This window comes from Parus major, chromosome 1A (assembly GCF_001522545.3).
Source record: "Parus major isolate Abel chromosome 1A, Parus_major1.1, whole genome shotgun sequence".
Taxonomy (NCBI): Eukaryota; Metazoa; Chordata; class Aves; order Passeriformes; family Paridae; genus Parus; species Parus major.
The window spans coordinates 18,846,692-18,863,731 of record NC_031773.1 but is presented as its reverse complement, the minus strand read 5'-3'; the positions used below and the strand labels follow the sequence as shown (position 1 = coordinate 18,863,731).

The window sequence follows — 17,040 nt, the reverse complement described above, 5'->3', positions numbered from 1 at the left end:
CTTTTGCAGTGTGACTGTGGCGAAACGCTGGCTATCTGTAAAAGTCAGAAATAGCTTGGCCCAAGCACATTAGCAAGACAAGCCCATAAGGAGCAGCTGTGGAAGGCACCAGCAGCATGCTGGGCAGGACTGCTTATTCAAATACTACAGTGCAGAAACACCTTACTTTGAAATACCACACTGAACATTTCATTTACTTTTTAATCTAACTTTATTCCAAATGAGCTACCATTTATATCACACATCACCTCCATAATGAGCAAATGTAATCAGCTGCATTGTGCATTCAGTGAGGGCTTGCACTAGTGTTTTAACCCAGATGCTATTCCCAATAAATTTCAATAGATCTTGCTTTGTGTATGTTTTAGCTTTGTAAGCAGTAGGTTTCCCAGTAACTGCAAAACTGGGTTAATTTTTTAGCTCTCACAGTGTAGACACAATTTGAAATTTTGAATAAAGTATGTGTGCTTTTTCAGTAGCGAGATGAAGGTACCTACTCAGGAATGATGAGCAATACAAAGCACTTATCCTAAAGCAAGTATATGCTTTCAAAACTCTATAGGGAAATCATTGCATTAGGAGACTGAATGCAGTTAAGCATGTAAAAATGTTATATTTCAAGCAAGCAGTGTTTTGTTTTTTTTTAAACCTTGTCATTAAGTGCCCTTACTATATTCAGGGTTGGTTTTTTTTTCAGATCTGAAACGGTTGTTGAGAGAATGTTGTCTAACTGGATGTCTATTTGTTTATATCAGTACCTCAAGGTAAGAGTTGAAGTCTGTTGCCTGTGGGGTTTTGGTTTTAATCAGTAATACTTAAAAAAGCTACACTAAGTATATCTTTTGATTTTGCTTTATTTGATTTCCTTTCCTTTACATAGGACAATGCTGGGGAGCCTCTTTATAAATTGTTCAAGGCTATCAAACACCAAGTAGAAAAAGGCCCAGTGGATGCTGTACTGAAGAAAGCAAAGTATACACTGAATGACACAGGCTTACTGGGAGATGATGTAGAGTACACACAGTTGGTAAGCAAAGCATGATTAATAGATTACAAAATAATTTTTTATTTTAAATTTTTTTCTTATAGTGTTAAATCTGTACACAGTTTTCTAGACTACTGTGAACTGCATAGAAATTCTGGTCATGGGCAGGATTGTCAGTTGTTTGACCAAAACAAGTCTCCAAGCAGGAAAACAGAATTACAAAGTATCTTCAGACATAAAATTCAAATCCTGCCAGTGCAGAATCCATTTCAATAAATCCCTTTCATAATTTTCAATTTCAAAAGTGGTCAGGATAATTGGCTCCTCCCCTTTTCCCGTCTAAATTCATTGGCAATTGATTTTTGCAGAATTCTTGCTCTGCCATTATGCCTGAACTTCAGATTTTCTTCCTTGTAATTGCTGCTGATCAGCATATTTAGAGAATGAACATCATTTTAGAGATCATTTTATTAGCATACCAGATTGTGCTCCTCTGCAGTCCTGTGAGATGCCTCCATAATCTCCAAAACACTTTATGAACCTCGTTCTACATTTTTTTTTTCTGTGTGAGTCAAAATCTCCTGAACGTGGGCAGCCCAACTGGCACTGAAAGTTGTTTATTTCCTCTTTGGGAAATAATTCCCTACAGTGCCTCTACAGCCAGTTCTGGAGACCTGTGTTAGCTGCTTCAAGTGGAATGAAATGGACACTCCTGGCAAGGGAACTCCCCCTCTGAACTCAGCCTCCCCCTGAATCTAATCACCAGTGCCATGGTCCAGTTCTTTTCTATTATGAATTCTACTTTAACTTAATTCTGTTCACTGTCAGAAATTCCATCACTTTTCAAACATACTCCAGAACACAGATTCACTGTCCTTTTGAAAAAATTCTAGCAGCCCACTCTTTAGCTCTTCAGGGAGTGTAAAATGTAATTGTACTCTTTCTGACAGTCTTGCTGGTTTTCTTCAGGGTACAGTGTAGTGAGTATCAAAGATGCACAGACTGTCCTTCAAAGACTGATTCTTTTTTTTTTCCAATTTCTTTTTTATTGACATGTTAGGAGTAATTTGTAGTTGTCTTCAACTAAGAAAGATGCAGTGACGTATATGCAGCATAGAATAGAAATTTAATGAAAAGCTTTATTTCATCCTGGGGGGGTGGGGTGTGGAAATCACCATTTTATGTATTCTGAAAGGATGCTGATGGGAGAAGAGTACTGTAGGACTTGCACTCATGGAGACACCAAACTGTGACCTAGAGTGCCTGAATGAAGAATGTGTTGGGCAAGAAGAAATGTTAAGTTCAACTGATATTTTGAGGATTAGTTGATCTTTCTAAGTTCCACACACAGAAAATGTATTGATTGGCAATGCTGGCTATAATTTGTATTGTGTATGGAAAACAAAATTTATTTCCATGTCTTAATAATGTAAGTCTTAATGGCAATAATTCTTTACTTGGTCTGTTTATTTGCATTTAAAAAAAACCAAAAAAAATAACTGCAATTAAACTAAATTAATCAGTGCGAAGGCAGAAAATTCATGTATGCAACCAGATACACAACACACTTATTAGCTAGATTTTAAGCATTGTACCATTGTACAATAGCAATATTTGGTCCAGACTGACAGATTTCCCATCAAACAAATATTTTAAGTATGTGTATGTGTGGAAGTTGATGAGATGTATGTATATGTGTATATACGTATCGTAAAAGATTATGGAGGGGGCACTACTGCCATTAGTTTTTGGGATCTTTGGCATGATGATGATGATGCTGTGGCAACTCTGAACAGTTAGGGAGCATTTGGGCACCAATGTAGGTTAAAGCATGAGTTAATTCCTTCACTTCTGCCTGAAAGTGAGACAAGGTGGATAAGTACAGCATAGAGCAGTTGTCTGCTCTCTAATTGTTCTTATTTAAAAGATGAATCTGTTTTGCATCACTGGTTACACTGACATGCTGCATACTGAACCAGCAGCAAAATCATGTCTAATTACCATAAAGCTAATAGGAAAAGGAAGGTGAAATCTCATGATTAGTTTGAGCTTTCTGTCAAGGGACAGTGCAATCATGTTTAATTTGACTGCCGTATGGCATAGCTTTTCTTCACTGTTTCAAAATACCAGCCATACAGGTTTATTTCTGAGGTCTGATGTGATAAATTCAGGCATTATGGTTGGCAGGACTGTATGTATCTGAGAGGTGCAGTGTTTCACAGGTGCCTGGCCTTCTAAGTTATCTTACTGGTAAAAGATCTACAAGGGCTCTGAGCTGTATTTGCTAATTCAGCTACTGAAAGAGAGAAGCTTTTCATAGTATCTATTTGGATTTTTGGAATTTTTTTTTTCCCTTCTGGGGAGGTATTCTGGCCATGGTTTTCTTATTTGCTTTTGTCTATATTGAAACTGACACTTACATAGAAAAGCTACTTTCAAAAAATCGCTCTGGATTTAGCAAATTACAGGCTTTCAAGAAATTCTCTTTAACATTAAAGAAACCATGTCAATACTATCAGAAAACAGTAATATTTTAGAACTAGCATAAGCTACTTAGGTGTATTCCCTGGAGCTATTAGAGTTATTATGACAACAATAGGCAGTAAATGAGGTTTTCAAATACATAAGATGATAGAAATTACTTTTATATGTACATACATATGTGTATGTGTGTGTGTATTTAATGAACAGCTGGTAACAGGAGGTAAAGTTTGGAGAGCTGAACAACTCACTGCTCATCATTTGAGCCATGTAAAATTGCCATATGTACAGAAGTAGTCTGCTCATCTTTAAAACCACACCCATGAAGAAAGCACAAAAGAAGGCAAGAGCACATTATATTCTACAAGTTCAACAAAGTACAGTTCAAATGATTATTGGGAACTCATGAAATTTGGGCACTGCAATACGTGGCCTTTTATGTTCAGTATTATCAGGTTAAATGTGAAACATGTAACGAATCAGTGGTCCAACTGCTTTCTTCTTGTATTTTTAATAAACTCCCAAGACTTAATAATATTAGCATATTAGATATGACTAAATCTTATCTGTATTTCTTCTGTCTTGTCGTAGTGGGAGAAATTAACTGGAATTTATGATAACTGGTTGGCTGCATAACAGCAAAAGATCCTTCAAATAATCCCTTAAATAATCCATACTCCCATTGCAAATATGTGTTGCTGTGCAATAATCATTGCCTGGTGAATTTCAGATACTGTTTGCATTTAAATCACACAGAAAAATAGATTCAGAGGTAATTCAGCACTGATTTGCCTTAATAACCCTGTACATTCTTTTCTTCACAGACAGTTAATGTATTTGTGCAAGAGGGAGGAAATGATTCCATACCTGTGAAAGTGCTGAACTGTGACACTATATCACAAGTAAAGGAAAAGATAATAGACCAAGTCTATCGAAATCTGCCATGTTCTCAGTGGCCAAAAGCTGACAGTGTAGTTCTTGGTACGTAGTTACTTGTGATACTATATTGAACAGGTGAGACCTGTTGTGTGACTTTGCATTCTCTGAAAAAATGTCTACAAGAGGATTTTATTGCTTGATTATGGTTTGGTTTGTTGTTTGTTTTTTGGTTGTTTTTTTTTTAAAGCTGAATTCATGTTCAGAATGCAAAAATACAGCATTTTGCAGCAATCTGAATATGCCTTAAAAATTAATGTCTTCTTACAGAGTTAGTTTTTCTTGACTTAAACTTTTGGTATACTGTCATCAGCATTGCAAGAGTCTGTTAATGACTGGTGGCACAAATGAATTCATGTCTGACAGTCAGTATCTCAGGTACTAATTAATGGCAGCATGGATAATTAAGTGATGGAGAAGTAATGATGCAATTTCAGAAACTGGTACTGATTTTTGGTTGCCTTTATGATGGTTATGCAAAAGAACTGTAACTTACAGGAACTGCACTTTTAGGAGATGATGTACCACTTATCCTCCTTGAAGGCTTTCAAAATTGCTGTTCTTTTCTTGACAAAAAAAAAAGAAATGGTGTTCCTTAAAAGGCCTAATGAACTCAGAATAAAAGCACCAATTAATTCAATATTTTCATTACTGCATTAATCTGAAAGTAGAAGATGGAATTCTTGCACTTCAGAAAATACTAGAAAATCCCCTAAAATGTCTTTTCTATTCCATGAAATCCTGCTCTGTTTTGGAATGCTAGCAGGTCTTATTGTATATATTTATTGAATTCTATGAGAAGGAATTTAAATTTTTATGGAAGATAATCAGAAGTCATATGCATGCAAACTTCTGTAATAAAGACCAAATGATTAAGCAATAAAAACCACACACTGGGGCATGTGCTACATTACTTCTTTTGATGTTTCACAATGCATCAGTGGGTCTGTAAAACATTCTTGGAGTAGTTATTTTTGCACATGGTTAAAAACTGTTTTTTCTCACTTTAATTACCCCTTAGAATGGCGTCCAGGTTCTACTGCACAGATTCTCTCGGACTTGGATTTAACATCCCAAAGAGATGGCAGATGGAAACGTATCAACACACTAATGCATTACAATGTAAGCTGTTTCAAAAACGTTGTTCACACCTGTTATTTGTTTTCTTGTAATAAATAACATCTTTATTTGTTTATAGACAAATTTCATTGCTACATTGCCAGAGAAGTTGTGGATACCCCATCCCTGGCAGTGTTCAAGGCCAGGCTAGAAGGGGCTCTGAGAAACCTGGTCTAGTGGAAGGTGTTCCTACCCATGGAAGGGCAGTTGGAAATCCTGGAGGTCCCTTCCAACCCAAACCATTCTATAATTCTATGATAAAGAATAAAAAGAAAAACATGGGTCTGGGTCTAGTCAGTAGAAGGCTCGGACTATGAAAGGCTTGGTATAGACAGTCTGTCTAAGCATTTTATATAAAAACAGAAAACCTGAATGCCAGCACCTTGGTTTCCTCAACACTGAAGTATCCAAATCCAAATTCCATTTTGAACATTCAACTTTTTGCTAGGTCTCATATTCATCTTGCCTTTTCTCCACTACTTTCTGCCCCCGAGAATTGTCTTTGTCCTTGCTGTGCTGCTAAATAGATTTTGAGTTGGTCTGGTTTGTTCAAAAGCCCAGTCAGGAGAGCAGAAGTTGACAGTGTTTTACTGTCTGTTTTAGGTTTCATACTGTGCACTTGCAATCCACTTATCTTTCATTTTTGTGCTATTTATTGCTTTCTAACAATGGTTAATCCTGATTGCAAAAGAGAAAAGTTGGTTAGTTTTCCCTAAGAAAACAGACAGGTCTGATTCTTCATGATGAACCTCATTTTTGTCCAAAGGGCACCCACACCAGGCTAAGGAAGCACTTAAGCCTCAAAGATGCTCCTAGTATTTCAGTAATCTCAGAGGAGGTGTTGAAGGGGTCTCTTACAGAGTGCGAGGGAGTCTGTTCTGAATTGCAGAGCCCAAGAAGCCTTGGAAGGTTAGCATTTGTCACAGATTCCCTGCAAGCAATTACAGAAACCCCAGCTTAAGGTTTAAGAAAGAGGTTCAGTAGCATGTGGTTCTTTCAAAGAATATCTCTGTGATTGTATTTTCAAAGGTCCGAGATGGTGCCACACTCATCTTATCAAAAATGGGAATTTCCCAGCAGCCAGAGGATAATCAGCAAGATGTCCCAGGGGAAAGTAAGTATCTTGTGGCTTCCCTACCTCCCAAGATGACTAGAAGCCAAAACCCACAAAGTCATGCTGCTGTTTTGATTTTATTTATCAGGCACTTCCATGGAGCTAGATATTCCCCACCAGACTATATAGAGTTTATTTGTTGTGTGTTATGCACCGTACACTTGCAATGACTTTCTTTACCATTGTTATAAAAGCCTTAAACCCTAGGACTTTAATCATAACTGCTGTGAGTCCATAGCCCAACTTAATAGAAAGCACTCTTATTAAACATTTCCTCCCATATTTTGTTTTTCAGTCACACTACATCTATAGTCAAACTGTACATTGCATCTTCCTAGAGCTTTATCTCTTTTTCTCCTTTCTTCAGTCTTTATTCATGTTCCTCTCAAATTTCTTTCACTTCTTATTAGACTGAGAATTAAATGCAGTGTTCTAGATGAACACAGTGGAGACTGTCTCTCCTCTCTATGACATAATAAATCTGATGTAATTTTTTTGTAGCATTTCTTACAACTGTGTTGCCTTGCAAACTCATCTCTGTACCTTCAGATTTTGTGTCTCCCTTCCTTTTGAGTGATGTTTCACCAGCTATGCTAACTTGTTTTTTCCTGGGGCTTTTTAGTTGGCTTTGATCATTCCATGCATTTTGTCACTTTAGATGCGCCGTTTTTCACAATTCCTTTGCTCTTTTTGAGGTTTTCAGTCCTCTGTAAGTGAGTGTCAGGAATTTGTTTGTAATGTTCCTTCTCTTTCGCATCACTAATGTATCTGCTGCATAATTCTTGTATTGCTGTCTGCTGCAGTATGCTGGACTTCACAACACAGAAGACAACCCGTTAGCTTTCAGCCCATCTTAAAAGCTTTTACTTTTATATGTCCGTGTTTTGTCTAGACCAATTTTCTATATTTCAAAATAGCTTGAGACACAATATCCATTACAGCCTTGAATACACTCAGATTTTTATGGCAATATTTACTTGTGAGTATATGTTCCCTGTCACATGTATTTTCCTTACTGACTTCAGATGTTCAGTTTCTCTGGAGTTTTTTATTCTTATATTCAGTTATTTTACATGAGGTAGAAGTTAGATTTATGGAAGAATAATTGTTGAGATCATTCTTCCTCCCATGAACTCATTTGATATGCCTTTCTGTCTAGCACTGATTGCAAAGGCCATTACTTCACCTAATACTTTCATTCCTTTAAACAGATTTACTGATCTTAGATTTAATACGTTTCGAGGGCTGGGCAGTTTAGCAGGTTGGAAATAATATGCCAGAAATGTACATTTTTCAAAAAGATGGGTCTCAGCTGATAGCTCTGACATATATGGCTATTAAGCAGAAAGGTTCAGACTTTACAGGAAATTAAGACAGGCAGAATTACTTACTGTTTACTTTTTACTCTGTCCTGGCGTCTTTCTTTTGAAACTTTTACCACCAGAAAGAAGAGCCTTCTAATGATCATGTCCACACTGCTGTGGCTGTTCTCACCCTTTTACCCCAGGTGCCTGGCATAGCTGGCCAAGCAGTGGCTGTTCTGTCGCAGCAGGTGCCAACCCAGCATGTTAACTTACAAAACCATCCAGTGTAATGCAGTGGAGTGCAGCCAGGCGAGGTGCTGATTCCTAGTCACTGTTCAGTTTGGTTGCACTGGTGGCTGGGGCTACAGTCACCTCACCTATAAAGAAGTGGAGTGGACTGTGAATGGAGCCTGGTGTTGCCCTTAACTTGCTTTGCTTCCAAAATATGGAATAGAGGTCAGCCTTCTGTTCTGGACTGCCAATCTTCATCCCTCCTCTCTACCCTTGTGGCAGGCAGTAGAGGACCAGATTACATGTTTTTCTTTTTTTCTTGGGATAGATTTTTTTCCTTTCTTCCTTCTCTGCAATTGTATCATTCAGTATGATTCAGTATGATGAAGCTATTTGAAGAAGCATGATCTGTACTCCAAGGTGAATTCCTTAGTTATCTGTGTGGCATACTAAATTGTAAAAGAAAAACAGACTTCTGGGGACGGTGCTGTCACACGAGAGCTCTTGTATGTGGGAGAAAAGTTGCAGAGAATTCAGATCCCAAAGTATCAAGTGCAAACAGCTTCCACCATGTTTCTTCTCCACATCTGTCTTGTACTGTGGTAGCGTACAAATTTGGGATGACAGTGTTTCATGCCAAGCTACCCTGCTTTCTTTAACACTGTAAGGTCCTCAGAGCTATCTGGTGCCAACTTGTTCTGTTGGAAAGCTATAAAGTGTTACAAAGCTGGTACAAAGTGAGAGACTGCTGTGACCATGATTTGTGAGACACTGTGTATAAAAGGGAGAGGAGAGGATCAGAGTCTTCCCCTCCCACACATACACATTTATATGGCAATGGATTTACAGGGTTTGAATAAACAGAAATCCTATCCTGACTATGAATGAGGCTTGTGACAAAGTGGATTTCCTTTTATTCAGTCTCATTAACTTGCACCTTTTGCATTGAGAAGTGTCAGCTGAAGCCATTGACTGTCAGCCAAAGTAGGAGGCTTTGCACCAACCGAAAATGTAAAACCATGTTCAGAGATGTTGCTCTAAAACCTGGCATTGCTTCTATGCTGCCTTTATTCAGAGCTTCTAACAGGAAGACACTGGAAACTGGAGATTGTGACAAATTAAATGCAGCATCTTACACTTCTGGAGACAATAAATGCAATTACTAATTTGTATTAAGAAGGAGAATGGTTCCAGTGATTTCATACTAGTATTTCTGTACTGAACTATAAACCAAAACAACACATTCTGTTATTTGGGATGTTTTTTCCTAATATTTGGTTTGGGTTCTTTTTTTGTTTTGTTGGGTTTTTTCCTGTTTTAATTCTGAATAAAAATAAACAGGGCTGCAGATCAGAAATACTAATTAGCAGATCTATTAGGACAGCCCTTCCTTCATCTCCATGGAGCAGTATTCATGGTAGAGGAGACTGTAAGGAAGATAATTTGCAGCAGGTCACACAAGGGGAAAGGGACTGCATTGCCTGATGTTTACATCATGGTTCCTATCATTATAATTAGTCAGCACAGTCTATTTTTGCCATTAACATCCTCCCCAATACCCCAATAATTATTTTATATTGGCCAAAGAATGCCTAAGGGCCAAGACAAAGAGCTCAGAGGGAAGTGTTTCACCCCCTGGACACAATCTTCTTCCTGCTTACAGTTTGATGCTTGGTGTGACTAAAAAGATAAAAAGGAGGTTTAATTTATCTTTTCTTTTCTTCATTTCCTACTTTCCCATTGAGGAAAATATTATCTCACAGAACTGTTATTTTCTCTTAGCAACCATATTGCTAACATGTTTTGTTGGTCCATGTTCTGAATTTCTCTTCCTCTTTTTTCCTGCTATTTATAGCAATGAAGTGAGATCTTCAGGTTGCAGAAGTTCATTGGTTGAGCTGTAGCCTCTTAATCCTTACTTTCCTATGAAATAACTACTATTCCACTTGTAGCCAATTCTGCTGCTGCCAAACAAACACAGAACATTCTCAGCTGCATGCAAGAGCCAGTAATCTCAGTGGAAACCCCTTTAGCTGCTTCCTCTCCTGTCCAAAGTTAAACTTGAGACCATTTTACATCAGGAGGGCAAAGAGAGATTAAATTCCTTTAACTCAAAGGAGGAAGCAGGAGAGTACCTTACAATTCACATAATAAGGTTAAATAAAGAGTAAATAACAGTAAGTAAATAGAAAGTAAATAACAGGGATTGCAAAAGACATTCCATACTTCATGCCCAGCAATGATTCTTACTGTGCTGGCAGATGATTGCCATGAATGGCATCTATTGTGAAATCACAACTGCTTCAAAACAAAGTGATAGCTTTTATTTTTTCTGACTTCATTCACATCAACTTCCAAGTTAAATTAAGGACTCTCATAGGACAATGTGATTTGATGTGGGATTTATATTTCTTCCCTACCTTGTTAAAAATAAGTAAATGTCCCAGAAGACTGCATAGCTAATGCTTTTCATGAGAATATATAAAGTAGATTCAAGCAAAAATATTGGCTTAGCCAGATTACTCTTAAATGTTATTTTCCCCTGTGATGTAAAATATTGAATGTACATGCAAGCTGGGGAATTCAATATAGCTGTTGAGGAACTTAGTTAATAAACTATTATGGTCAAAGTTAATGCAATTAAAAACTGATATTTTGTGCTGTAACTGGGATTCAGTTATGTTAGAGGTGTATATTAAGGCATAAAACTTGGCAGAATGCAAAATAATTTGTACGGTGGGGCTGAATTACAGTTTTTATTGGAAAAATAACTTTCATATTTTTAAGATGTCAATGATTTTAAATGTGCTGATCCAATAATTTCCACTGGAAAAGTGCCATTGATTTTAGGGACTATGCCAAGTAGATGCAAAAGTTCAGGAATCAAAGGAAGAACAAACAAAACCAGGAGATTTTAAAGTGACACAGAAACCCTTTTCAAGGAATATTAATGGCAAGTTAAAACAATGGTGTCATGTCTTTTAGAACTGTTTATAACAGAAGATCCTTAGGCATGGAGTTTGTCTGGACAATAATGTTGATGCTGAAATGTAAGACTGCTTTTATCCACTGTGTGGTCATTGGTCCAAGCCCCGGGACCAGGTGCATGGCCAAGCCCCAGGTAGCACAGGGAGGCACTGTAACCAGACCAGCTGTCACTATCACCCAAGTTCTTACTCCTCTTTCTGCTTATTGGAACACAAACAGGAGTTATTGATGGGAGTCCCTCCCTCTGGTGTAAACTATGAATACTGACAAACAAATTTTTAAAAAATCTTATTATAATGGATATAAATTTGCTTCAGTCATTACATCTGGCTGCTGGAGTTCATGTCATCTCAGTGAAGGGATGTATTTTTCCTCCACTCAGCCACAAAGTAGTGCTTATCAAATGCTGATAAAAGGAAGGTTTGAACTGAGGTACTGTACTTCGACCCCAGCAACTGGGATAAAGATGTGAATTGTAATAGTGTTACCTAAAAAAATGTTGTACCAGAAGTAGACTGCAATTGGTATTTCTGTGGTTGCAAAGGGGTCAGACCTATCTAGGTCTATAGACCTAGGATTCTATAACTTGATCATGTTTTCAAGAATTCACAAAGAAGTAAAGAACTTGATTGTGTGAACCTCAAAACATACGCATACTGTGTTTACATGATGTTGTGATTTAGGAATGGTATTCTCCAATTTAGTTTTCTACCACTCCAAGCACTGCTTGCTCACTTCCCCTTCCTCCTCCCCCTCCCCTGCAGTGAGATGGAAAGGACAATGGGAGACACAAAATGTAAAAATTGTGGGTTGAGATAACAATTTACTGGAAACAGCAATGAGGTCAGAAAAGAAAACTAATGACAGCAGATAGAAGAAAAGAAGTGCTATTGCTCATCATGGAAACCCCCAACAACAGACAGTACCTGACTGCTCCCTCTGTCATTCTACTCACCCTACTCCCTCCAGCTTGAAACTGGCATTACCCCACTGCTCCCTCCACACTTATTTCACTGGAAGGAACTTTCTCTCCAGAGGAGACTCCCTTCTCCCCACCTGTGACTATGGCATGAGGTGATATGGAACAGCCTCTGCGTCCCAGCCATGACCCCTCCTGGCCACTGCAAAAGTTATCCCTGTCCTGGCTTGAACCAGCATAATGACCAAACAGGAGTCTTCCTATGATGTGATTCTTTCCTCTCCCTTTGGTCTTGACAAAAGCTATCTTTTTCAGCTCTGTGTCACTGAACATTTAGTACTTGAGTTGTATATGTTGGACAGTAACAGAGTAATCTACATCCCCTTGGCAAGAGGATGGGTATGTTAAAGATAGGGAACATGTATATATGTATATGATTCCTTTAGTGTTGCTGTTTTGGGGTTGGGTGGTTTTTATAATTACTGTAATTACTGTTTCTAGGGCATGCACTCCTGGAAGATGAAAATAAGGTCTGGCATCTAGTCCGGCCAGTGGATGAAATGGATGAAGGTAAATCAAAGCGGGGCAGTGTGAAAGAAAAAGAGAGGACCAAAGCTATTACAGAAATCTACCTGACCAGACTTCTTTCTGTGAAGGTAGGGTTCAGATGTGCTGTAGTTACACCTTATTTCTACAGATTTTGAGATACAACTGAGGAAATAGATGCAAATATCAGTCATGAGTTTGGCTGTGATTTGGAATATGTGTCATGTACATGCAAGCCAGTGTTCAAGGTGTCCAAGGCTTCAAGTAATTAATATTGTGATCAATTTTCCAGTAAAACCCCCAAAAAAAAGTTTCCAAATAATAGTAGTCCTTTTAGAATATTTTAATATTTTATTATTTTAGAGTGCCTATACTGAAGAACTGATAATGAGCAAAATAATTTTTTAAACATTTCTCCTTATAGAAAGATTTTAGAATAATGTATTTAATATAATATATATAATGCATTTAATATAATATACTGTATTTAATGGCCACAGAGCCAGGCTTCTTTTGTGAAAATTAAGTCAGTCTGGCTCCAGCTAAGGCCACTTGTCCAAGCATGGAAGTGGATATAAAGGAAACTCTTCGGATAGGTCACATAGACTTATGATGAAGAGCCAAAAAGATGCTTGCATCCCTTTTTTCTGTTAATAAAGCCACTGCTTTGTATTCCCAATAGCCATTTTATAGATTATTACCAGTCTGGAGCTTTACTGACTCATAAAGTGTTGGTGAGGTGTTACAGCTGAGGTCACAGCTACCCCTTCAACCTGGGATTTGTGTGTTCTGGCTGGCAGTAGAATGTCTTAGAGCTCCTTGCCATCTGGGTCCCATCCCTGTTTGGAGGCTGTCAGCTGGAGTCATGGTTGGAAAGAGGATACAGCCCTTCAAATGTGTCTGTAGGGCAAATCAGTTGACTGGGGATGAATTCTATGTGGCCTCAACAGGGTTCTCCTCAAAACAAGGGGACAGTCTCTGAGGTTGCCATTACTAAGATCCAGGCAGATGCAGGAATCCAAGAGCACAGCCCTTCTGGGTGCTTCATTCCTTGGGTTCCATGGATCTCATGAAGCTGATTCAGACTGTGTGTCTGATAAGACCTATGTGCTTGCCCTTAAACAAAATGGGCAAATGCTCACTGGTACTTCTTCCTCTCAGTCTCTTTCTAAATATTGCAGTGCTCTGGTGTGAGAGAAACTGGATGTGGGAGGCTGCAAAACCATTAAAAAGTGGCTAAAAATTATTTATTTGCACAACCCTAAATGGGTAAACGTAGCAACCAATTTCTGCTTCTTCTGTCAAGCAGAAGGCACGCCTTTCTGTGCAAACATAGGACCTCTGGTGAGGTCACAACCTCTGAGTCTAGAACATGAAATTGTGCTCTAGAAGGTCTTTACTGTGTTGGCAGTTTACAAAGTCACTGCTCTAAGAAATTGTTTGCTTTTTGTCACTCTTAGCACTCAGGATAAAGGCCATCAGTGACACAACTGGATTATGTGCATAGGAATGAAAGATGCTGAGTTCAGCTTGTAGCACGAATGTAACCGGTTTTTTAAAATTTGCTTTTAGGGGACACTTCAGCAGTTTGTAGATGACTTCTTTCATAGTGTGCTCAACTCAAACCATGTGGTGCCACCAGCTGTGAAGTACTTCTTTGACTTTCTTGATGAGCAAGCAGAAAAACACGACATCAAGGATGAAGATACCATTCACATCTGGAAAACTAACAGGTACAGTATGAGCAGAGTCATATTTGTATTACAGAGAAATAAGAGTATAATACCCAGGTATATACTAGCACTCTTAACACAAATCAAAGTAAATTTCATTTATAATCCTCAGTATCATTTTACTTGAGATAATACGTTTGTGTGATGAAAAAGATTCCCTGTAAGCCTAGAAGCAGCAAAAAATCCGGTTTACCTATGGGATTGTCACTGGCAGATTTACCATGTTTTACTTTTTGTCTTTCCTCAGAGAAGAGGAAAGCATGAGGCAAATGGGACTAGATTTACCTGTCAAATCACAAAATCTAACACATGCTACTTGGTAGTTTCTCGATCACACATGCATCCTTCCTTGCTCTTTTGGGATACTCAAGATCCTTCTCATGTGAGTTTTTCTGAGAAATGTAAAGAGATGGTTTTCAGGCATGGAACCCAGACAAGCTTGTATAAATGTTGAAATATAAAATTAAACATCACTATTATGAGGAGAGCAAAATGCAAAGCCCATACTCAATTCCATGTGATTTTCTTGTTGTAGAATATTTATTGTGTAAAAAGGATTATTTATCTTTTTCCTTGTTTTGCAGCTTGCCTCTTAGATTCTGGGTAAACATACTGAAAAATCCTCATTTCATCTTTGATGTTCACGTTCATGAAGTAGTGGATGCTTCCTTGTCAGTCATTGCACAGACTTTCATGGATGCTTGCACAAGAACAGAGCACAAATTAAGCAGAGTAAGTAATTTGCATTCTACATCCTGACTGTGCTCATGCCTGACGAGACAAAGGGCATCCTCACAGACAATACCCATTCTCTGAGGAGATACAGCCTTGATCGTTTCTTTTTAGTTTTATAATGAAGTTAACATTTCAGCACTTAACAGGTTGGTGAACTGTCAGTATTTCTGTGTAGTCTGACAATTGATACTATTGAAAAAAGGAGAAAATAGCAACTGCTTTTATGAAAAGCATGTTTAAGAACTGATTATGTCAGGTTCACCAATAATTTACTATCACCTTGCATAGATACATTTGTAAAACTCAGCAGTAATGCCATGTGTAAACATCATCTTTTTATTAAATAATCCCACCAATGTTAATAAGTATCCCAATGTTAATAGCTGTAAAACTCAAGTGTATGTGAATATAAAGGCTTAATCTTACATTCTTGACTTTCTTTTGCTTCCTAGAAGTGTTCATAAATAACATTTTTCTGTATTCTAAATTTTTCAGGATTCTCCAAGTAATAAATTACTTTATGCGAAAGAAATCTCTAACTATAAGAAAATGGTGGAAGAGTAAGTATCAACTCCTTTCATGGTTATTCAGTTGTTAAGATTTGAAGCCTGTGTAAGAGTAAAATGGAAGGCTGATATAGCCAAAGTCAGCTGTCAAATATTAATAATTTTACACCCAAATGTTTAAAGATCCCCATGGTGGTGGCATTGGCAGAGTTGAAATGGAGCTCCATTATGACCCAGTGTATATTCTTGTCTATACAGACAGATAAATAGATTTATTCAGGAGAAAATATGATGCTGTTTTCTGCAGTCATAGTTGCTATCCACACGATCTAGATAACAAATGCTGCACTTCCGTAACTCAGTAGAGACCAAGTCCTTAATACATTTTCAAAAACATATTTTTTCTATTCTGTCTGACTTTATTCATTTACTAATTGGAAATTCTGTTAATATCATGGAAGAGCTGCCACAGAACAAAACTCTTGCCAGTTTTAAGACCTAAAATAATCATTATCTGCAATTATAGATTTTTTTCCTGTGGTACATTCTGTACAATCAGGTATGATTTGCCTCTACTGCAAAAGTGCTAATGTTGGAGGGCAGGATTATTGAGGAAGCATTCGTCTGTTGTGGTAGAATATCTCCTGTGTTAGTAAGGAAACATGTTTGAAATAATGGCAGAATTACCAGACAGATGTCGTTTCTTTTACCTAACTGAAAATCTTTCTAAATCTCTTGCAGTTACTACAAAGGTATTCGTCAGATGGTGCCAGTGAGTGACCAAGACATGAATACCCATCTAGCAGAGATTTCTAGGGTAAGAATATAATCCATTTTCTTGCTGAGATATTGGAGCCAAGTGTAGCACTGGTTTTTGTTGTCTTATCTTTCTATCTCAACAAATGGCTTTTTTTGTGTGTGCAAATATCAGATGAGTTATTTCATAAATCCCTGAAATACTCCTAGTTTTGCCTGTTAGACCTTTGAAATGTTGATTATTGAATGGAATCAAGAATCCTTAATGTCACTAATCTATCTGAGTTATGCAGGGAATAGAGCACAGCGTTTGGATTTTTCACATCCATTGTGGAAAAATTATAGCACTCTTGAACTGTGCTTTCTCTCTATAGCATATAGAGGATTTTTGGCATTATCATTTATTGTTTATCATACTGATAATGAGTAGAGATCGAATTCACAGTGCTACCACTGGAAAAATTAGATTCCAGAAACTAAATATGAGGTGCGTACATTGAGTGTAGCATATTTTAGAATTGTCTATACAGGAACAATGTTTCTGCTTTATGCTACATGGGAGAAGTTCATTGTGTGCTTGCTCAGTGGCAGTTTTTGCACTGTAGGTTATTTGGGAAGAGCAGAGTGGGGTGGTTGCTATCTGGGACTGCCATTGGGGATGAGTGGAACAGTCATTACAAAATCTGC

General features: G+C 37.7%; 1 protein-coding gene across 3 annotated transcripts in view; it reads left to right on the top strand.

Moving 5' to 3' along the window:
- PLXNB2 (plexin B2) overlaps positions 1-17,040 on the top strand; it is a 250,246-nt gene that overhangs the window by 226,410 nt on the left and 6,796 nt on the right. For all 3 annotated transcript variants that reach the window (XM_015628206.1, XM_015628207.3, XM_015628210.1), the window contains 10 exons: positions 698-764; positions 881-1,027; positions 4,291-4,447; positions 5,424-5,524; positions 6,551-6,635; positions 12,579-12,733; positions 14,196-14,356; positions 14,941-15,088; positions 15,587-15,651; positions 16,339-16,414. In XM_015628206.1, the coding sequence (XP_015483692.1) occupies positions 698-764; positions 881-1,027; positions 4,291-4,447; positions 5,424-5,524; positions 6,551-6,635; positions 12,579-12,733; positions 14,196-14,356; positions 14,941-15,088; positions 15,587-15,651; positions 16,339-16,414 (1,162 nt within the window). The remainder of the gene's footprint in view (positions 1-697; positions 765-880; positions 1,028-4,290; positions 4,448-5,423; positions 5,525-6,550; positions 6,636-12,578; positions 12,734-14,195; positions 14,357-14,940; positions 15,089-15,586; positions 15,652-16,338; positions 16,415-17,040) is intronic.